The sequence below is a fragment of the Phytophthora infestans genome, genomic scaffold (assembly GCF_000142945.1).
Source record: "Phytophthora infestans T30-4 supercont1.131 genomic scaffold, whole genome shotgun sequence".
In the NCBI taxonomy this organism is placed as follows: Eukaryota; Oomycota; class Peronosporomycetes; order Peronosporales; family Peronosporaceae; genus Phytophthora; species Phytophthora infestans.
The window spans coordinates 154,491-176,235 of record NW_003303628.1 but is presented as its reverse complement, the minus strand read 5'-3'; the positions used below and the strand labels follow the sequence as shown (position 1 = coordinate 176,235).

The window sequence follows — 21,745 nt, the reverse complement described above, 5'->3', positions numbered from 1 at the left end:
GAGAAGATGCTGGGAAAGCGTCCAGTGGGCATCTACCAGGGCAAGCCCAACTTTACCCTCGTCGCCTGGTGGTTGAAGAAGGTGGATTCCTGTATGATGCTGACGCGTACAATGACGACCTACCCTACTGGAACACCCAGTTCGGACGTCCGCATCTGGTGATCCCTTACACGCTAAACAACAACGACATGAAGTTCGTGTCCCCTCAAGGTTTCAATTCTGGCGACCAGTTCTTCACCTACCTCAAGGATTCTTTTGATGTGCTCCTGGCCGAAGGACGTGCAGGACAGCCGAAGATGATGTCGGTTGGGCTGCACTGTCGTGTGGTGGGTCACCCGGGACGCATCGCCGCTCTGCTGCGCTTCCTGGACTACGTCCGGAGCTTCGACGACGTTTGGATCTGTCAGCGCGAGGAAATCGCGCGTCACTGGTACGACAACTTTTACCCGGGCGAGGCTTCTCCAGCCAAGCTGTAAGATGCAGCATACAGGTCTACTTTGAGGACCCACGGCATAATGAAAAAAAAGAAGCAAGTGCATGTCAACTGTACTGTAGTACGGCGACACTATCAATTTGAGTCCAGTCTCTTTTCCACTTTGCTTTCACTTTGCAGTACAGTACTACGAAGGAGTAGTACAAAGTACTACTACTGTACATGTAGTAGTATTTAAAATCTGTAAGTCTACCTGGTCACGATGGCGCCCGTATCGGCGGTGCCATTGCTACTACTCGCATTGTTGCTTAGGTTCCGATCAATTGCAAGCCATGCGCTTTCAGCGTCTGTAAGTTCCTTCAGTCGAGCCAGAATGGGTGCTTCTAATGTAGGATCCAAGCTTCGAGCAAACAGAAGCTATGAATCACACACAGCGTCAGATATCTAGCAGAAAAGTAGAGAGACGAAATAACTGCCACCGTACCTGCTCCACATCCTTGCGAAGAAAACGAATGGCCTTCTCGTGGCGTTCCCTCTCCACTCCTTTCCTGTACAATGGGTATTCACCCTGAGGATCATTAATTTCGTCTTTCAAAAACGACCGAGAGGAGTATGGCACAACGCGATACCGAAGATTCACTTGAAGATACTTGCTGAGCATAAACACCAGATGAGCGATGTATCCCAGAGCGGTGGAGATCATATCCTCGTCATTTCTACCGCCACCTGTGAAGTCCGAGTTGGCGATACGAATGCCACGAATGCTGTACTCCCCAGCCCCCACATACTCGATAGGGTACACCGTACCAAGCTGCTTGACAAGCATCGCTTGTCGAGAGCGGATCTTGTGCGCAGCACGCAGCACTCCGCATCGACGTTCAAGGATACTCTGACGCTCGTCCTTGTAGCGCAGACTCATTTGCATAGTGCTCACCAAGGCTTTCGGAACGTGAATATCCGTGTCGAATGTCCTACGTTCGTCGTGCATGACGGCCTTCAATCGCGCAAGTGTGTGCTGTTTCTCCGCCACTTGTACTTTCGCTAGTCGAACGCGCTCCTCCAGTGTGGTGCGTTGCTGTTCGCGTGCAATGCGCTGCTGAGAGTGCAGTAGTTTGTTCCGAATTCGCTCTTTCAGCGCTGCATTCGTCTTGCTCAGCTCGTTGATCTTCTGTCGTGTAGTCAAAATGTGTTCCAGTGCGTCCACGCCTTTATGCAGACTGTAGTCTTTTAAAGGAATCGCTGAGCCTTTCCTCCTCGAGTGTTTTGGAGCGATCATTCCCTTCTCAGCCAGAAGTTCAATCACCTCACGATGCACATATATGTGGCCTGAGAACTCGAACAGACAGGTGTTCAGTGGCAGGTTCATCAGTTCTGTGAGAGCTACAGGCAGCGGCTCGAGCTCTCGCATGCCAAAGCTTAGACTTAATATTTCCTCTTCAAAAGTATTCAAAGAAGTCCCAATGGCGTTTGTCGGCGTTTCCGTGTCCATCATTGCGTCATTCGTACTGCCGTCGTCTGTATCGTCGAAACTGGTTTTGGCGTCTGCGAACGATCGCGAGTTGTTAATGGGTTGATCGTCTCCAAGGGACAAGCGGTCGCACATGGAGCGCGTCTTGTGCCGCGACCGCTTCGTGGCTTTACGGTCGTGCACACGCACCACCACAATGTCGAATCTAGTGCCACCGCTTAGCAGTGTCTCCATTCCTTTAAGTCCACTGTTTCCGTCGTCCTCAGACTGGAATGGCACCCAGACGGGGTTCAGCGTACTGCGAGCCACCTCGCTCTCGTACACGACGCGGCCATCCACCACTGCGAGTAGGACACAAAAGAAGTGTTTAAACGCCACGTTACGATACTACAAGAATCTCTAGCACCCGCCGTACCTAGTTTAAAATACACATTGAGGAGCGAGTCGCCGCCCGTGCCATAGATCGACAGATTCCGCATACTGAAGCCGCCGAGCTGCTGCAGCGTCACTGTGGCTGAGCGGACGGCGGGCTGCTGCGCATTCCATGAAGGTGCAGCGCTGCAGGCGGTCATGTTGATGGCCCCGCCGAAGCTACCGGCGATGCTGGACGGTGTGATCATGGTCGAGGAGGCGGACTAGCGTCGGCGTCAGCGCTTTTTGAACGCGCGTCCTTTCCTTATACAGCGCTGATGGGAACTCTAGAGTGCAGCGTCCAGTTGTCGCTGACTCGGTGACGTAGGCGAAGAACAGAGCACCACTTGGACACGGTCGTGCGTCGTCAGCGCGGGGGAAGAATTATTTTTTAACTCGCTAGAAAGACGGCACCGAATATACATTGCTAGGCACCAGTTGTTCAAGAAAAGACAGCTACAGTCGTTTGACTATTGCCACCGGTTGCATTCGAATAATAGAATAAGGGGCTGCAATTGGACGAATTGGAAAACTTGTATGACCAATAGAAGGCAAGGCAGCTTCAACTTGTTCTGGCCGAGGCTAATGCGCCGTTGCTAGCGCAAAGCTAGGCTGCGAGCCAGTTGCCATAGGCCAGAGTCTTGCAGCGGCCTACCCGCTGAACAAATCCGCTGCTGGCGTGCAAAATACTCGGCGAGCATCCATGACTACAGTGTACTTCGTGGGTTGGCCTATTTAGCAGCCACAAGAGTAATCATCCAAAGTGGTGAGCTGCTACGGCGTAGTACACTGATTCATCGTTCGTCACGGAGGTTATCAAGCAGCGAAAACCGCACAAAAGCTGTCGAGCAAGAGTTTGCTCTCGTTTGCGCATGTAGCTCGACACATGTAAATCGAAGGTCGTGCTTCACGTTATTAGCGCAAGTTTCTGCCAATGGATTGTGGCTGGTCCAACGCTCAGTGCAGCTTCAACGCCTTGGTCATACCCGAACAGCTCCTCTTTCCGCTCGGATAAATATAGCACGCTTCTAGAAACTGCAGCACAACAGTCCATCGTAGCGGCCCATCAGTCACTTCCCAACTAGAAGCGGGCCGCGCAGACCCATCGCCTTTGACGACCAGGAGCGAGCGATCTTGAGTTTCTAGCAGGGAGCGTCACTCTGCTTCCTGTAGTTTTATTAGCGTCGTTACCAACCGTTTCCAAGTCGCGACAAGAGTGGAGGTTTTGGCTCACAGGCGAGCAGGCGCGAAAGCCTAGGGCTAGCCATGGTGGCAATCTCAGCACGCCGGAGCGAAGACACCAGCCTCTCGACGCCCAAGAAGCTGTCGCGACATCTACTTCATCTCGTCGGTCGTGCGCAGATGAGTCCGAGAGAAGCAGTCCGAGAACCGCCCCGCTCACTCTGGCGTCAAGCACTGATCTGGCCTTCAAGTCCTGCGTTATTCAAGAAAAACGCCCGTATTGCAGCTCTAGAGAGGAGTCATCGAGGTAGTAGTAACCAGAATGAGCCATGTAACGAGATTCAAGTCCCAGTAGACGCTGCAGCTTGCGAGGTGGAGCAACATAACGACCAGCCACAGGATGATGATAATTGTGTTCAACGAGCAGGTAACAGCCCCGCCCTCTACAAAACGCCCACGGGTGCAGACACCAACCTCCTTGACCTCAGCAGCTCAGTCAAGAAACTCGCACTTTCCGTTCTCAAACCGACAAAAGTCGGTGCTATTCACACGACATCGGTATCGCCATTGAAAGTGCTGCAGAGCTCACTACCTGAGCCCCCAGTGAACATCGTCAAGCGCTCGTCGCTCTACCAGGAACTTCGCGAGTTCTATGTCAATGGTGACGCCCAGATCACCATGTTCCCCGATTACCTCAGCAATGAGGAGAAGCTCATGGTTCAGGCAGTAGCTCAGGATTTGCAATTGGGCTGCCAAGTTGGCGAGATGAGCGTGGCAGTGTACAAGCTCTTAGGGGGGCATTCACAGCACAACAAATCGCTGCGTTCGACCCCACCTCCTTCTGCAAGAGGAGTCAACAATAATGTGGCCGATGACGTGTATGTCGATGTTCATGAGCTGGCTCAGCAGGGCAAAGATGGCTTCATCGCAAAGCTGAGACTACGTCGTCTGAGCTCTGGTAGTGGTCTACGCCGCAAAATGCTGTGGGACGTAGCGCAGTTAAGCTCTACGGCCGATGGTGTGGCCGACCCCGTGGGTGAAGGTGAAGGTGGTGTGTACGCAGTGCAGTCTCGATCCAGCGGACAGAAGCTAGCGCTCTTCAAACCTGCCGAGGAAGAGAAGTTCGTGCGTGAAGGACTGTTTGCTGGAGAAGGAGCTGTTCGTGAGGAGGCGGCGTACGTGCTTGATTCACGCAGCAATGGCTTCAGTGGTGTTCCTCCTACAGCTGTTGCACAACTACGGCTCACGAGTATGGGGCGTGCTAAGCAAGGAGCTGTCCAGCGCTTTATGTCGAGTACTATTGGAAGCATGGAGAGTTTCGGAATGCCCTTTGACCTCGACAAGGCGCGCGAGTTTGTTCCTGTGGAACAAATTCACCGCATTGCATTGTTGGACGTGCGCGTGTTCAATACGGATCGACATCCAGGCAACATCTTGCTAATCGGCGAGAAGAAGCCGTACACCATGGTGCCTATCGATCACGGTTGCATTCTTCCAAGCTGGTTCCACTTGTCTGAAGCACGCTTCGACTGGATCGAGTACCCGCAGACCCGTGAGCCCTTCTCGCCTGCTGCTATGCAGTACATCGAGGCATTGGATGCTGAGCGAGATGCAAAGATCTTGCGATCGCTTGGTATTCGTGAGGAATGCGTGACTACACTCAAGATTTGCACACTCTTTTTGAAGCTGGCAGCTTCTCAAGGCAAGACGCTGTTCTGGATGGGGAACTTTATGACACGGGACGGGTGCTTCCAGGAGCCATCACGTCTGGAACTTGCCATCCAAAGCGCATGTGAGCGCTCCGGTATCCCATACACGTTCAAGCCCAACCAGTTCGACGAGCAGCGCGGCGAGATCGAAATCGGCGTGCTAAGTCGCCGCCCACCCAACGAGTTTTTCCTCGCGCTCGAGCGTTTGCTGTTCGAGGCGATTTCTAGGGACGAGTAGGCTCCACCTACAATGGAGCAAACGCACATCAGCCAAATCAACTTTACATGGCAACAATTCAAGCTCGTAACTAGTACAAGTAAACACGTATGTTGACGCTAATAAAACCAAAGCAGTAGCTATTAATAAGTGTTCCAATACTAAAGCTAGCGGCTTTTAGCCATAGATGGTGGAGTCAACGGGCAGTCACCTTTTAAAATGAAATGCTCGACGCTTTTTTGCTGTCTCCAAAAACGAAAAAAAAACGAAAACCTCGTATTTATATGTATTATTATAGGGACGATGATATTGTCCGTTTTACTCAAATTGTCCGCCTAATAGTCGATCTTAAACTGAGCAAATCATGCGACCAGGGTAATCTTATTCTGGGACGAGGTCTTTCTTATTCTGATGGAGAATTCTTCCTCACGGGACGGGGCCTTGCATTCTCCACACAAGAGTGTTCATTATCCGGTTGACGGCCTCCTGAGCAGTGCTTCCGCACACGTTACGACGGAGGTCAATTGAGGGGGAATGCAGCGCATGCTTATTCCAAGAGGGACTGTCGCCCGTATGGGTTAATTCCCCGCCGGATACTCAATCAAAAAGTAAGTACTTGCCACTCTATCTTTATGACCTGCTCACGTTCTGACCTCCCTACAGTGTGGCTGTTTTGTGCTTAATGTAGACTACTGTTCATCTCCAATAATACATGCAGCTTGACTCATACCCGATTGCCCATTGATTGTTTTCCTATGGAGGTGTCGCTTCCTAGTCATTTGCGCTGCGAGCTGACGGTGAAAGCTGGGAGACCACTGGAGCGATGTCGCGATAAAGGCGTTGCTTTGTCGTTCGACATCGATGTATCTGAAGGGTACGGTGTGCTAAGGGCGAAAGTCAAGTCGGCTTTTGCTACAAAGGAGCGTCTATGCTGGAGCGACGATCTCGACGTGCACATCAGACCCGCCAAGAATGCACCACAAAAGACCTTCGTAAAACTAGATCAAGGTGGCTTCGAGCCGTCATTGCAAGCAGCGTGGCGCAATGCTCGGCTGCGCCGTGGTGGGCAGGTTGATTTTGTGCTCGATCTCTTTGTATATGTAGCGAAGCCTAAGAAGGCGCCAGCTACTACGCTTCATCGTGCGACCGAAAACCGTGTGCAACAAGTGATTCCGCGCGTACAAACAGCTCTACTAACGGCTAACGTACCATTCGGTCCTGCTACCCTACGCTACGCTGCTACGGCTCAAGCCAGATTACCGGATGGTAAAGACGTCCGCGTGCCAGACAACACAACATTCCGCCAGCTTCAGCACATCGACAGCCTGGAGCAACAAGCGGCAAGTTCGTCAAGAGAACCTGATGAGTTCGCCCCCATACAAGTCAAGATCAACGACGCTACGGTGACACTGCGCATGCGAGTTCAAGACATCCGCCAGGCGCTCGGCTTGCCGATGTATCCATTGTGCCCTTCATTTCGACAAGCACCGGAATTTGTGCAGCCACCTGCACACGACATGGAAGATGTTGATCATCTACAAAGCGATGAAGAAAATGAACGAGACATTGCAGAATTTGCTGTATAGGATTACATCGATTAGTTACTGCGCAATATTCAATGCAGCTCCTAGATAACCGCAGTGTCAGTATAATCCGTAGCCAACTTATTCATTTGCCTTGGTGCATTCGCGCAGCGCAGCACTTAGAACTTGAACCGGTGCTTCCTTGAATGCAAGACTTGCGTGCTTAATAATCCAGCGTTTTAAAAGCGAAAATCCCACTTCAATTGGGTTCAAATCTGGGGAGTATGGTGGTAAAAAGAATAGCAGAGCTCCGGTCGAGTGTACCAAGTCTTGTAGCTCCGCGTACATATGGATCTTGGCATTATCAAGTATCACAATTGACCGTGGAAGCGGCCACGGATTCAGGTAAGGTGCAAGTTTCGTTGCAAATACCTGATGAAACTCTTTCCTAGTAAATGTGTCAAATGTGTGACCCCATGAGAAAAACCCGCTCACGTCCATTGCTGCCAGCACGGAGACCCGCTGACCACGTGACGAAGGCAAACTGACAACGGCTGGCGTGCCTCGTTTTGACCACGCGTGCTTCCTTAAAACACTCCTGTACAACATTAAAAAATATGTTAAAAAAACAATAGATATCAAACAACGAGTCGTTCTGCTATCGCACCTTCCGTCTTTGGATGTCTCGTCAACAAACACGAGCTGCTCGGGGCAACTGTAAAACGGCAGCAACCGACCGGCATACTCACGGCGCTCTCCCGGAGCTGACTCTCTTGCACGCTTAGTTAATCTTTTCCTTGTCAGATTAAGGTCGAACCGTAACGCGCGGCATATCGAAGCAGTTGACGTGCTCGTCACGTGCTCGAATTTGCGGCGAAGCTCGTCTTGAAGCTCTTCAATGTAGAAGCACGGATGTATTTCTACATATTTCTCCACGAATTGTATTACCTCACGTGGCCACTTGCTGCTGCGCTCTCGTGACGGTGCCTTCCAACACGGTGATCCTGTCTTGTCGAACTTCGTAATCCAGCAACGGACACTACGTTCGTGGCTTCCGAATATTGTGCCAACCATAGCGGCATCCATGCCGTATACATAGACCAGGACTACCGCTCTCCACCGCAAGTCGCCAGAGTAGGTCATCGCGTACGCTGCTAATCTCCGAATGGCCAGAAAATTCGTGGCAAACTGAGGATGCGAGTTTAATAGCGTTGTTTGAGCTAAAGAAGGAGAGTTCTGATTGGACGACCAAGAATGATGTTGCCTTAATCGTTGATAGACTTGTGAAAATATCACCTGTATATAAAAATATCACCTAATATTTTGTTTCGAGACAATATGATATTATTAAATATCAACTTAATATTAGCTAATACGATATTATATTTTTCAAAGATTGCATAATCGGGCTACATCCACCAATAAGATGTCGTTAACGCTCGACTAGCTGAATTATTGGACAACTGTGAGAGTAGAGACTTTTCGCAAGTCACTCCACCCGCACATTATCCCCACAAAGCCAAAAACAGTCGAGAGACGGTCCAGTGGAGCCAGCAGTGAGGATTGGAGTCCACAGAAATCGCGATTGTGGAGACAGCTTTCTCCACCAAACACGTGTGGTTCACACAACCAACACCACTCGTGGCCACGAGTGCAGCATATTCAGATCTCCGTCAAGCACCATGGCTGGAGCGCCGCGCCGCAAGAACTTCACAGACGATGAAGACCTGGCTTTGCTGCGCAAAATCCACGCGGACCGCCCATTTCTCCGGCAGCGAGGCATCATGGCAGCGTGGAAGGCCCTTGCCACTAAGCTTGTTGCAGACGAGAATTTTCCACGCAACAAGCTGAGTGGCAAGTCGGCCAGCGGGCGCTTCGACAAGCTAGTCGAGCCCACCGTGCTGTAGCGGAGGAGTCGGCGAAGGCGTCGGGCGTGGACGAGGACGAGTCGGAAAAGGTCATCCTGCTGGACGACCTGGTCGCAATGCTCGACGACCATGCAGCCAAGACGGCCGCCGCGAAGGAGACCGGGCTCCGAAAGCGCGAGCGCGGGGAGGAGACGCCGCTTGTCGCGCGTCGACTTGCCATGGAGTCGCTTAAAGAGAGCGGAGGCGACAGCACGCTCGTCAAGAAGCGCAAGGAGACGGAGCTGAAGGATCTCCTCATCACGCTCAAGGATAAGAAGCTGGCGGAGTGACAAGAGGTGCGGGAGCTGGAAGCTGAACGCCGCCGACGAGAACGAAAAGAAGACCGCGAGGAAGCAGCTCGAGCCCGCCGAGAGGCGAACGAGCAAATGCTCCGCCTTGTGAGCGTGATAGGTGATGCTGTGCTTGCAGTTGTTAAAGCAAATAAAGGTGATTGAAAGGGATACACAAATGACGTTTATTTAGCGAGGTTTGACGTTCACTTAGCTAGGTATGCATCTAGTGAGGGTGGTGCCAAGCCGAAGAAGGCGCTAATTTGGTTGCCTCCATTATAGCAGCAGTGACAGTTTGTGAGCAACATGCTCACAAGCACATACTTACCAATGGGACTCAGTCGCAGACGGAGAGACTTTTTAAAGTCGATGGATGCCCACAATGATTTAATGCTACCAAATTGCCATTCAACAGCTCCTCGGACAGAGCTCATGAGCTTATTGAAACGCTGCTCGGCATCCGTCGGCGCCGTTTTTCGAAAACCTGACACTAGAAACTTGCGTATTCCATAAGCCGGATCCCCGTAGAGAGCGTACCCATCGAATATGAAGGCTCGCTCCTCCATATACTCGATAAATTTGCTCTCACGCAGCAGCGTGCTGTCATGCCGCCGACCCTCGATCGTCCCCCAGAAATGCAGGGTTTGCCCATCGGGGGCGACCACTGCTTGGTAGTTGAGGCAATGAGTGCGCTTGTGGCCCGAGTTCACCTGCTTCTGAAGGTTTTCTCCGCGCCCAAGGCGAGATGAGGGCCGGCAAATGCGGTTCTTGGTGCCGTCTATGAACGCAAAAACGTTCTTCATAGGCGACCCGGTGCGATGCACGGCATCTGCATATGCACGGATGCGCTCGGCCACGATTGCTTCCTGGCAGTAGAAAGTATCCTCGTATCTATCATACAAGTACATTACTGTAGGAGAGTTAGTCAACGAATTTTACTGCCCATGCATCCTTGCTCATCACGTACCGACGTGCATGAAAATACGACACAGGGCGCTTGAGGAGCGCCCAAATCTGTGAATCATGTCGTAATGGCGCTTGGGGTAGCTCAAGCGATGGAGCAAGATGCACACTGCCTCAGTGGCGTGCGCCTTATCGCGCGAACCCGTGATCACGAACTCCGGAAGAGCGAAGAGCTCCGTTAGGCGGATGACGCCAGCGACATCAAAGCGAAACTGCTGCCTACAATCCTCGTCTGATAGAGTTGTGACGCAAAACCTCACATCTGGGATGATCGGACGCTCAGGCTGTTCGAAGCTGAGTAGCAGAGCTGCCTCCGCAGCCGTAACTGCGTCGCCGAGGAGTTCGTGGAGCAGGAGGATCAGCTCCATGCGGGATGAAAAGTGATTGGTAGTGGAGAGCTTAAACAGATTTGGGAGGGTTTTGGTCTGAAGATATTGAATCCTACGAAAGCTCGTAATGTGGATGCTGCACATTATCTTTGCCCAATGTTTTGTGCGGGCAAAGTAGCGACAAAGACTATTGCGAAAAGTCTCTAGAGACGGCAAGGTTGGCGTCGTGTGCTGGCACTGCTGAGCGCATTAACCTAGTGCCACAGGCAGCAGGTTTGCACGATGTGGACGAGGAGATCGGTAGAGAACAAGAATAAATGTTTTTATTTCGCTCTACTGACGTTAAACAACTGCAAGCGTTTGCAGTTTTCCATTTCGATCGCCTTTGTCTGTGTACAGTGAAATACTAGAGCAAATACTCGTCAGTCTTAAAGCCTTCTGCGGTTCTAGAACCTGACTGAAAGAGTTCTTTGGCTCCGCTTGGCTCACAGAGGGTAGGGTGCCAAGAAACGTACTTAAGTGGGAAATTATCATAAAATATCATGTAGTAACGTAATTTGTCAGTTGAGTGCGTGATGCCAATTGTGTGCACGATGCAGAATCTCTGCCAATTGCTATGCTTAAAATTAAAATGGCGCAATTGAATTGGTTGATCTCATTTCAGTCAGTTCAGTGCACGCTTTTCAACAACCATCTGAATAAAATCCACCTTTTTCAGACTCATCATTTTTAAAGGGTATTCGATTCTGGCCAACCGGAACCCATTCATTTCACAAGACACGAAGCCATGGGGACAGACGACGAAGACGTGGAGTCCACAACGCTGCGCCGAGGGGGAACCTTCACGCTTGAAATAATACCGGTATATTTAAGCTCTGGATGAAGACGTTTGACTCGTATTTGACAAACAACAACGTGAAGCGTCCGGTGGTGCTGGTCCTGGACAACAGCTCGAATCATGTCGAATCGGTAAGTGCTTTATTTTTATAAGAATTATTTTAGTTATTAACAAGGATTTTGTATAAATCAATTTGACGGGTAGATTTATTTTAGATGAAGTTTCCGTTTGATCACACAGAGGAATTTTGCTCGTCGATCTCCCTCCAAATGCCACTCACCTCTATCAGCCTCTTGACGTGGCTGTTTTCAAGCCTTTCACGAGCATGGTGAAATCTACTTTACTAGCCAAAATGCTGCACAGTTCGGACTGTACTATTGCAAAATCGGATACAATCGAGATAGCGTGCCATGCGTATCGTAACGCGGTGGTGACAAGCCCTGAAAACGCTGTTAATGGCTTCAGAACCACGGGAGTTTATACACCATCCTTGCCTAGTATGCAGACTTGTTTACGACTGTTTGCGAGCGGTGGAGCACGCGGAGACATTGGAAGGGCGGCATGACTCAAGTGAAAGCGTGAAATTTACGAAGAAATACGCAGCAGCATTTTACAGCTGCCAACAGCACCTCGCACTAAACGCAAACGCTTACGACGCACCGTGGACTTTGTAAGGCGTCTTATAACCAAGGAGATGCTGCTCCAGGGTGAGCTTTAGTCGATATCCAGAACCGTGCTCAAAACCGATAGCTTCAGATTCCATCCTCACTTTTGACTAACCTTTGCACCTCACATGTTCGTTTGTAAAAAAACGCAACAATAAGTAATAGATGCGTTGGTTTTCCCTTTTCGATTTCCAAAGACCCAATTCAAACAACAATTGGTGTCTTTTCCGCTAGATGCACTTTTTGAACATGCCCAAAATCAGGCACTCAACTGGCAAATTACGTTATCTAATATTTTTCAATTCTATGAGTTAGTAAAAAAAACTATGTTAACCTTTAAAAAATAGAGTTACTAATGTAATGTAATGTATTACGTTTATCGCGTAGCCTACATACTCCGTGCTAGACTCTATATTGCTAGTCAGCGGGGTATAAAAAAACAGAGCCACCGGTATCATACTAGGTACAATACCGGTATACCTTTTCCGCGTACGTCAGGAATGTGAGGCTCTCCGTGCCCCCCCCCTCCCTCCACCTCGTCTTTGGTGAAAATGATGATTGCTGTGTCGCTCTCCTGCTCCGGCCTCTTCTTCAGTGTCGGGCAGCCCCAGGTCCTGTTTCCAACCGGTGCCATCTGCTCTGTGCCATGATCGTAGTATCTGTTCTTCTCTTTGCACGTATCCGACTCACCGGACGGTAACAGGTTCGACGCTGAGTGGCTCGATCTGTAATATCTGTTCCGGTCCTTTGCCTCCCTCGCCGAGCCCTTCGCCCGCCGTCCACTGAGTACAAGGTCCATCGCTGGAGTCCGCCCTACGCCTTGGCCTCGATGCGCGTCCAGTTCATCTTCCTGGTCCATGCCGTTGATGGCCCGCTCGCTACGTCAAACCCGGTCATAGTCGCAGCGAAGCCTTCTGCGCGCCGTGACCGAGACCACAATGTACATCACCGCACCGCCTTACCCACAGAGACGCCTGCACAGTCCCGTCAAAGCTATATGCTGCCACGAGGGTTGCGTCCGCAGAGTGGCGCCGAGCTGAGCCTCGGCGCTATCTACCGGGAGGGCGCTACTCCAACCCGACCAAAAAAGAGTTACTATAGATATTTAGTATCGAAAATAGTACGAAAAAAATAATTCCAGTGTATTGTCTCTAATAGTTATAGCAACACAGCGATGTTAATACAGCTTGAGGATGGACAGAAAGCGCTCCAAGGAGTCTGCGGGTCGTCCCCAAGGAGATAAAAAATTCGTGGGTCTATGGAGCTCTAAAGCACTACGATTACTATCAAAAATATCCTCTGATATTTGGTTACCATTAGCCCCTGACTGCACCCCGCTTTCGCGCCCTTGGACCTTTAATAAACTTTTATATGTGATGATCATGAATCCAAATGAGCTTTAATTTGAAATCTCAAATCTTATTTATTAGCAAATCCTATATGGTCCACCCTCGCGAAAACGGGGTGCAGTACTGTATTTATACATTCACCGGACAAAAATCAATTATGGTAGCCCTACAGTAATCAATCATATGCTAAGAGGTAAAACCTGAAAGACGTGTTATTATAGTAAATGACGAAGATATATTCGTCTGTTGCCTTGGGCACCGTAGCTTACCAGAGGAAAATTCTAATTTTTGGTGAATGGAGTGTGTACCTAAAAACGTGCTTTGGTACCGGATAAAGTACGTGTTGTACGAAAGTTGTGATCTTGGAGCTAAGGCAATTTCCTTAACAAAAACATCGTTGAACACAAAAGCAGAATGTTACTATCAATGTTATTGAACGAAAGCTCCCTACATTTTGTCTTCCACTGCATCTCGCGCACACAAAGTAGGCATCTGAGACGTAGGTACTGCTCAAGATCATATTAGCTGTCAGCCCAAGGGTGTTCAGTAAGTATGAACTCCAAGAAGAATAGACTCCAGATGCCACATGAATGTCCATCTTGTTGCTTGCACTGCGTCCACCGCTCGAAGCTTATTTGAGATTGGCCCAGCTGGGAAATTATAGACGCTTGTACGGTTCTTTCCAGCGCATCATAGCTTGCATTCGACTGCATTGAGTCGAACAGAGTGCATGTAGCGTCACTCGAAGACAGGTCAATAAAGAATGACATCCAGTGGCAGCACCCTCTGCTAACGACACCAATCTGTCGTGTCACTGCGGAGTGAAACGCACCGTGTGTTGCTGCAGCCTTCTTCTGTCGCAAAGTGTCGGTGAAGGGGTACCAGTCAGGAGCAAGAATCCCCACATCATTGGAGACATACGCACGGGCTAAGAGAAATAATCCAGCTCGTATAATCCAGCTCGTATACAAGACGATCCCAACCACTGTGTGTCTCTAAACTCCAACAGTCGAGCACCTTCGATTTTCTTGCCTCTGAGTGAGTACCTGTAGCGGCAGAGTTTTAACAGCTGTTGTAGCGACCAGTTAGAGATAAAAGTAAAGCGCTTAGTATCAGTTTTAATTATCATACCGAAAAATCAAAACACCAATACCGGATAAATTGTACATACTTAGGTAGGGAACAGCAATCATCAAATGGCTCGGTGGTACCGAACGTCGGTATGGAGAGACCTTTAATTCACTCCAGCGTTGCCTTCACCTTATCCGTGGCTTCTCTAGCGTCGATAATTAGAGTCATGTCCTTCAGCTGATCCACTGTCGCATACCCGTGCGTATCCCAACGGGCAACGTAGACGGCATCTTCTTCATTGATTTCTTCTTTCATTTCAATGTCTGAGATCGCTGCTGAGCAGATTATGCGTGGAAGAAGCCCCTTCGGTTGTGGGGTGTCTTGGCTGTATGCGTATATGCGTATATGTATTGATCCCGCACGAGTCGATAAGTGTGCTCGCTCAACTGTACAAATAGGGTCAGCAGCTTGGGGTCAGCTGCATCTTGATCAATTGGCTCCTCAGACCACTCTTGTAACATCACTTGACACACTCGTGGCTTGCAGAGGAGTGCTCGGATCCGAAAGGCCTTGCTTGAGAGGGACTTGCGGAGTAGATAGTAAATGTGAGAATGAATTAAAAAGGTTACCTTGCCTGTGCACTAGAAGTTGCTTCATCCCACGTCTCCATCCTTCAATCTTCATCAATCTGGTCAATAAAGTCTTGGAGATTCCTTCGCAGGATTCGTCCACGCACACGCAGGCGTGTCATGCTCCCCCCATGAAGCAATAATAGTTAACACGGAAAAATACGGCGTATACTAACCTGTTGCTGCGAAGCTCCCTTGTCGACAGTGACGGTTCCATTGTCATGGACCGTCAGGATAAAGAACGGTTCATCGGCGATGCGCTTGGTCTTTACACGGAACTGCTTGGGGACGCGGATCACCACTTGGTCTCCTGGCTGGTAGAAATGCTCAATTCTTTTGTCATTTTCGCGATCATTATCAGCTAGAATAGCTTCAAACCTGCGCTTGGACATGTAGCTCCAATTTGCGTAATGCAATTGGCGCGAAATCATATCTTGGTCAAAAATTAATTGCCCCGGAGACGCATTGAGAATGCTGTGGTAACTAGCTCTGACAGCGAATGCTGCGTAGTAAATAACTTTTTTCTAGTCGACGCCCTCGTGACATCGGATCACATTGAGAATTTTCAGGTGGATGCGTTCACATATCGCGTTAGCCTGGGGGTTCTTCGTCGTAATTGCTTTGGCCTTGATACCGTAGCTCCGTAGCAGCTCCTGAAATTCCTCGCCCGTGAACTCTGATCCTTGGTCATGAATCACGGTACGTGGTCGCGGATAGCGGCACAGCCACTCGCGGTCGAACCTCTCCGCCGTCGTGAGCGCCCGCTTGTCCTGTTGGACAGTCCTGTTGGACACCGACTTCGAGCCATCTGGTCGCTGGATCAACTATCGTAATTCCATAGCTGCCACCATCGTACGGACCAATCAAATCAACATGCACAACGTCAAATGGGCTCACCGTTCTCATACTGCGAGGCGGTAAAAGACCAAAGTCCTGCTTTCCACCATGTAACTTGGCACGCTTGCAGGCTGTACACTTCTTAGCAAACTTGACGATGCTAGTCTCCATAGTAGGCCAGTACAACCTGTGGCGCATGGTCTTGAACTGGCGCTCGCCTGCAGGATGTCCGAGATTCTGGTGATACCAAGCTATCAGATCATCACGAAGGCTATCTGGAGCGATAACACGCTTCTGGTACGCCACCAGAGTGCATCCTAATAGGCGAATTAGCTGGTAATCCTGATTATTCGTGCCTGCGAGGCACGCGGCTTTGACCTTTTGCACCATAGCATCGGCCTCCTGGTGTTCGCGGATGACTGGTCCGTCCATCACGCATTCCGTTCGCTCGTTAGTAGCGTAGATTTTGTCGATCGATGCCGCGTCATTGCGTATAGCAAATCGCATCCTTGAGAAGGTGTCGGCCCCAACATTTTTCACGCCCTAAATGTAATGCATTGTCATCCAGTGTTCTGAGAGTAGTAACTTCCATCTCTTGACCCGCAGGCTTGTTTCGGTCGGAAAGATTAAATTCTTGTGGTCCGTATGTACCACAACTGGGAAACCAAGAAGCATCGTGCGGTATTCTTTCAGTAGTTCGACCACGGAAAGCAACTCCAACTCCATGGTAGTGTAGTTCAGCTGATGCTTGTTCAGGCTACGAGAATAGCACGCGAGAATCTTAACGCCTTGCATTATCAGTCCACCGAGCTGCGTACCGCTAGCGTCGGCGTAGACGTCAAACGGCTTCTCGAAATCAGGAAATGACAGCAGCACCGCTTCCCCAAAAGCACGCTGGATAGCTCGGAAAGCCTCCGTATCACTGGACAGCCACGTAAAGGGCACTTTGGAGCTTGTGAGTCGGTGCAGTGGCTTGCAGAGCGTTGTCTTATTCGGCACCATGTCCATGAAGTAGTTTATCATTCCGAGGAAGTGGCGGAGCTCTTTCCTGTTACTTGGTTCGGCAATTCGCTGTATTGCCTGAATCGTTTTGGCCTGTGGCCTCACGCCTTCAGCCGAGAGCGTGTATCCTAGGTAGTCGACCTCCTTGCGGAGTACATGACACTTCTTGCCATTGAGCGAGACACCAAACGTATCCAAGCGCTTGAACACAATACGCAGGTGCTCAAGATGTTCTTCTGCACTGGCGGAAAACACCAGGATGTCGTCTAAGTAAACCACGACAAATTCCAAATCACCAAATATTCTCTCCATACAGGCCTGGTATTCATCGGGAGCAGTAGAGATCCCCATCGGAAGACGCTTATACTGGAACTTGCCCCATGGCAAACAAAATGCCGTAAATAGGCGATTTTTTCTTGCAAGTCGCCTAGCGTAGTATCCAAGATTAGCGTCGAACGTCGAAATACATATCGCTTTAGAGAGTCGCATTAGTACCTCTCGTATACGTGGCACGTAATACGGGCTTCGTCGAAGGAATTTGTTCAGCCATCGGTAGTCAACCAGCAATCTCAAAGATTCGTCCGGCTTATCCAAGAAGAAAGCAGGCGCCGCGACTTCACTGTCGTAGATCTGCTCTAGCACGTCAGCGGTGATCAATTGCTATATCTTCTCTCTTGCCTTGGCTTCATGGCTGCGTGCAACAGTGTACGGCTTCGCGTGCACCGGCTTATAATCAGGCGTAATAGGTATTTCGTAATCGTCAAAGCGCATGCGTCCAAGGTGGCCATCATATAACTTGCGATACTGGACGAGCAGCTCCAGGTAGCGTTGAGAAAGCTGGCCGTTCAATTCATCAGGAAGGAGTTGCTCAGGTTTGATCGACCCGTTGGCAACCTCCTTCGAATCATCCGAGAATTCTTGGTCCTTCTTGGCGTCTACGGCCTCGTCCGTCGCGCTCTGGCCTGTATTGAGACTGAGACTGCACTCATCCCACTGTACGACCTTGTCCTTGAAATTTAAAATGAGGCTGAGTGCGCTCATAAGGTCGCGTCCAATCACCATTGCGTCCTTGCTATCTTTAATTACCTCGAATCTATGCGTGATAACCGATTCGGACTTGAGCTTCGAGAAAACAAATTGCACCATCGTAGAACCGCTACTGGCGACCGAACCATTCATGGTCCCAAAGACAGTTGGCGAAGCTGGAATACACTTACGGCCTAGTTCCGTATTAGCACCAAGTGTCCCGCCGTTAATAATACTCTTAGAAGCTCCACTACCCAGCAAAGCTTCGAACGTCTACCCGCCTCGGCGGAGCTTTACTGGAATACACAGCGGCGCGCTCGTTGGTCTCGCCTTCGTCTCCAATAGATCCACAAACTTAATCTCGTTCTCATCACTGTCCCAGTCCGACTCGAAGTCCTTGTGGATACGTGGATAGTGCTTCTTCTTGTTGGTTGTTTCCGACTTAGTGTCCGCTATCTTGTGCTTTTCCTTCTTCTTGAGAGTGTAACAATCACTGGTATTATGAGAGCCGGTTTTATGGAATGTACACCACATGTCACTCCTTGCGTTGGCTCCTTCGCCATTACTGCCTTTCTTACAGTCCTTGCGGAAGCTCTTCTGCGACGATTGACCCTGGTTCTTGTCTCGACGCTGGTCCTTGTTTGGAGAGCCACCGCTAATATCCTTGCTCTTGTTTCTAGCTGACTGTTCTCGCTCAGCTTTCTCCAGACGCGAGAAGTACAACACGAGTTCGCCGAGAGTGTCATGAACAACACCGGCGGATGCCAGCTTGTCTTGCCAGCCGCGAGGCATCCCTCGCTTAAAGTATCTGCACTGCTGCACTTCAGGCACTTCCTCAGCATTCTGGAGCAGCTCAGCAAACATACGAATATCCTCTTTCAAGCGTTGTGAAAGCTTGAGCACTGTCTCGTCTCGGCGCTTCGCCATCGTCCACAGCTCATTGTCTAGATCTTCACTGAAGTCGGGTGAAACCGACAATAGACCCACGTCTGTGAAGAACCCTTCGAAGCTTTTTCTAGAGGTAGCAGCTTCCCGAGCAGCCACCTCGACCTCAGCCTCGATATCTCCTTCGATAAGCGCTACGAGATTGTGCGCCTTCTGTTCGTCCGTCCACTGCTTCTTGCGAGCCAGACTCCGAAATTGGCTGCTCCACTTAAGCCAGTCGCGTGGGCTGCCACCATAGAACTTCTTGATCTTTATTGTCGCTGTTTCTGCGACGGTGTTGGCTGTGGCCGCTGTTATCACCAAGGTGTACGACACGTACTCATCCTTGTCCATTCTTGATCCTCTTAATTCCGATTTGAATTCAAATTTGATATATCAAAATGACACACTCGTGGCTTGCAGAGGAGTGCTCGGATCCGAAAGTGAGAGGGACTTGCGGAGTAGATAGTAAATGTGAGAATGAATTAAAAGGTTACCTTGCCTGTGCACTAGAAGTTGCTTCATCCCACGTCTCCATCCTTCAATCTCCATCAATCTGGTCAATAAAGTCTTGGAGATTCCTTCGCAGGATTCGTCCACGCACACGCAGGCGTGTCACACTGACGTACTGATGAGCTTGTCAATGAGGTACTTTCGGTCCACCACTTGTTTGGCCCCCCCCAGCCACTTTCTATCCGGTTGCTGGCGTGATTATTTATGCGACTCACTCCTCTTTGCATGTCTCCGAATTGGATTCAAAGTACTGGAGAAGCGGGTCTTTCTTGTTGTAGGCGAGCGAACGCATCATGTCATCTCGATACGCATCGTGCATCGTTGCACTTTCAGCTTTCATCGTCAACTGCAACGCTTCAATGATGTCCTTCTTTGCATCTGCCCTCCGGCTGCATCTGCTTCTAACCTATAGCTTACAATACGATCAGTCAACTGAGCTTGCCAAGGATTAAAAATATGCCTGACAGATAGACGATAACATGGAATTTGCAAAGGATCTGCCGGGCTTCAGGAAGGCTTCGGCGAGAATGTCTTTCTCCTTGAAATCCTTGTCGGCTACCACCACACGGATATTCTTCCATGACGGAGTCACTTCCTTGAAATGGTCCAAGCAAAATGTCCTTCGTCTCACTCTCAACAAGCGCGTGTTGGACATTTTGACCCTATATAACATCCAAAACCCCATCACAATTAGTTTTGTTTGACTCCGGTACTGATACAAAACGTACAAAATATTTTTCATCCGGTATCATTCCCAAACATACACAACAGCTGAAAAAATTGGTCTACCATCCCGAAGACACCATCGACTGGGTTATAAAGAGCTTATAATAGTTCCTGTTGGTTCTGTGCGTGGAATCCACAAGCACAACTTCAATGAAAAGCTTTAAATAATCTCTTCTGTCCAAGCGTTTGAAGGCATACCGCGTCAACTAAACTGGACGGGTTGTTCACTGACACGGCCGCTGAATTCCCGACCGTCTTACAAAACTCAGACAGCAACGCCACCGTGCTATCTTCGTCGGGCTTGCCTCCTCTGTTCTCATGATTTAAAGAAGCCAGGAGGTTATGAACATCGCGAAGATCCATGCTCTTCCCTTCACGTAAAAAGATTGCATTTTGCTCTCATAACAGAGACAAAAGGAAGTACCTGTTTCCTCTCAGAGATGCTGCAAAAATCACTTCGCGGACGAGCCTGCCAAATGCATCTTGTGACCTGGTGCAGAACTTCTGGGTCCGTAACACGCCGATTCGCACAATAAAACCGAAACAGCTCTTCACTTCGCAAATGATTGTGCGATCGTTGTCACGAATGATAAACCTTCCAGCTCCCACAGACGTCACGCTTCGAAAGAGCTTTCACCTTGGCGAAACATCCCAAGTAGCGAATACTTTTCTTTGCCGTTTCCCCTTACTCTTCTTTGGGTGCTCAATTCCGTGTTTACACAGTAACGTGAGCGAGAAGTAGTGATGGATCATTTTCAGGAACCCCACGCTCTTGCATCTTTTTGTTCCTAAGCCCCGTACTGTATGAAGCTCACTTGGACCGTAACTGCCACGAAGAACGGATGTGATCCGCTAAGGCGTCAAAAAATCGCACCACGCTTCATCAACACAACCAAATCCCTTCATAAATACTCCTTCATCTTCGACAGCGTGCCCTCGAGAGGCTTCCAGTGCTGCAACTGCTCCATCTTCACCAAGGAGCGAATCTGATCGAATGTCCGTTCTGTCAGGTTTTTTCCAGCTGCTCCGGTATCATCCGGTTTGGAGCTTTCTCATCCGGTACCGACCCGGGTGGTACTGTACCGGACACACCGGTATCCGGTACGATATTGATGTTGACCTGCTTACTCTTCATCGGCATCTGAGAGATCAGCAAGCTCGACTGACGCCTCTTCCTGTGCTAAGTGAATCGATACGTCGTCTCCAACGTCGTCTGCCTCCTCGACGTAGCTGGCCGGCTCCTCTTCTGAATCATGCGCGGCCGCGCTGGAGCGTCCGCCGGACTGCATGCAGATCTGGGCGATGGTAAACGCCAAGCGCTTCTTATGAGGCTCGACCGTCCGTTGCTTCGAGTTTCCATGACCCGCGAGCGTCTTGTTCGTCGGCCTCCTCTTCTTCGCGGGATCTGGATTCGATGACGCAGCCCTGTCCTTCAGCTGTACGTCTGGGCTCCTACCTACCGTTGTGACTTCAAACTGTCGAGCCTCGCCCTCGGTTGGCAGCGTGGGAGCTACATCACTGTCTTCTTCTGCGTCATATCTTTCTCCCACGCTGCGCTTACCCTCGTCTTGAGCGAGTGTCTTCACGTCACTCTCCACTGAGCTGCGTACACGTGTCGTCGTCTGGTCACGACCAACAATGAATAGACAGACGCCATCAGTGATCTAGCTCGTTCACAACACGCAGCATTAGTGCACTTATTGTCAGCTCAGACTCCAGGGCTTTGTCCTCTA

The 21,745-nt window shown here is 49.9% G+C and overlaps 7 protein-coding genes across 7 annotated transcripts; 3 read left to right on the top strand and 4 right to left on the bottom strand.

Moving 5' to 3' along the window:
• Positions 1 to 6: 6 nt before the first annotated feature.
• Positions 7 to 476, top strand: PITG_20223 (carbohydrate esterase, putative; the record flags this gene model as incomplete). The annotated part of the gene is made up of 2 exons (XM_002895809.1): positions 7 to 24; positions 141 to 476. The coding sequence occupies 2 exons, from the start codon at positions 7 to 9 to the stop codon at positions 474 to 476; spliced, it is 354 nt and encodes a 117-aa protein (XP_002895855.1).
• Positions 477 to 682: 206 nt separating this feature from the next.
• Positions 683 to 2,521, bottom strand: PITG_20222 (uncharacterized protein; the record flags this gene model as incomplete). Its single annotated transcript, XM_002895808.1, has 3 exons — positions 683 to 850; positions 918 to 2,242; positions 2,317 to 2,521. The coding sequence occupies 3 exons, from the start codon at positions 2,519 to 2,521 to the stop codon at positions 683 to 685; spliced, it is 1,698 nt and encodes a 565-aa protein (XP_002895854.1).
• Positions 2,522 to 3,578: 1,057 nt separating this feature from the next.
• PITG_20221 (sporangia induced phosphatidyl inositol kinase) lies at positions 3,579 to 5,441 on the top strand (the record flags this gene model as incomplete). The annotated part of the gene is made up of 1 exon (XM_002895807.1): positions 3,579 to 5,441. One exon carries the CDS (start codon positions 3,579 to 3,581, stop codon positions 5,439 to 5,441), a length of 1,863 nt encoding a protein of 620 aa, XP_002895853.1.
• A 3,184-nt stretch (positions 5,442 to 8,625) lies between these two features.
• On the top strand, positions 8,626 to 9,140 carry PITG_20220 (uncharacterized protein; the record flags this gene model as incomplete). Its single annotated transcript, XM_002895806.1, has 2 exons — positions 8,626 to 8,801; positions 8,831 to 9,140. 2 exons carry the CDS (start codon positions 8,626 to 8,628, stop codon positions 9,138 to 9,140), a joined length of 486 nt encoding a protein of 161 aa, XP_002895852.1.
• A 3,025-nt stretch (positions 9,141 to 12,165) lies between these two features.
• Positions 12,166 to 12,794, bottom strand: PITG_20218 (uncharacterized protein; the record flags this gene model as incomplete). Its single annotated transcript, XM_002895805.1, has 2 exons — positions 12,166 to 12,206; positions 12,416 to 12,794. 2 exons carry the CDS (start codon positions 12,792 to 12,794, stop codon positions 12,166 to 12,168), a joined length of 420 nt encoding a protein of 139 aa, XP_002895851.1.
• A 6,703-nt stretch (positions 12,795 to 19,497) lies between these two features.
• PITG_20217 (uncharacterized protein) lies at positions 19,498 to 20,375 on the bottom strand (the record flags this gene model as incomplete). The annotated part of the gene is made up of 3 exons (XM_002895804.1): positions 19,498 to 19,675; positions 19,854 to 19,948; positions 20,211 to 20,375. 3 exons carry the CDS (start codon positions 20,373 to 20,375, stop codon positions 19,498 to 19,500), a joined length of 438 nt encoding a protein of 145 aa, XP_002895850.1.
• A 761-nt stretch (positions 20,376 to 21,136) lies between these two features.
• PITG_20216 (uncharacterized protein) lies at positions 21,137 to 21,669 on the bottom strand (the record flags this gene model as incomplete). Its single annotated transcript, XM_002895803.1, has 2 exons — positions 21,137 to 21,614; positions 21,650 to 21,669. The coding sequence occupies 2 exons, from the start codon at positions 21,667 to 21,669 to the stop codon at positions 21,137 to 21,139; spliced, it is 498 nt and encodes a 165-aa protein (XP_002895849.1).
• Positions 21,670 to 21,745: the final 76 nt, after the last annotated feature.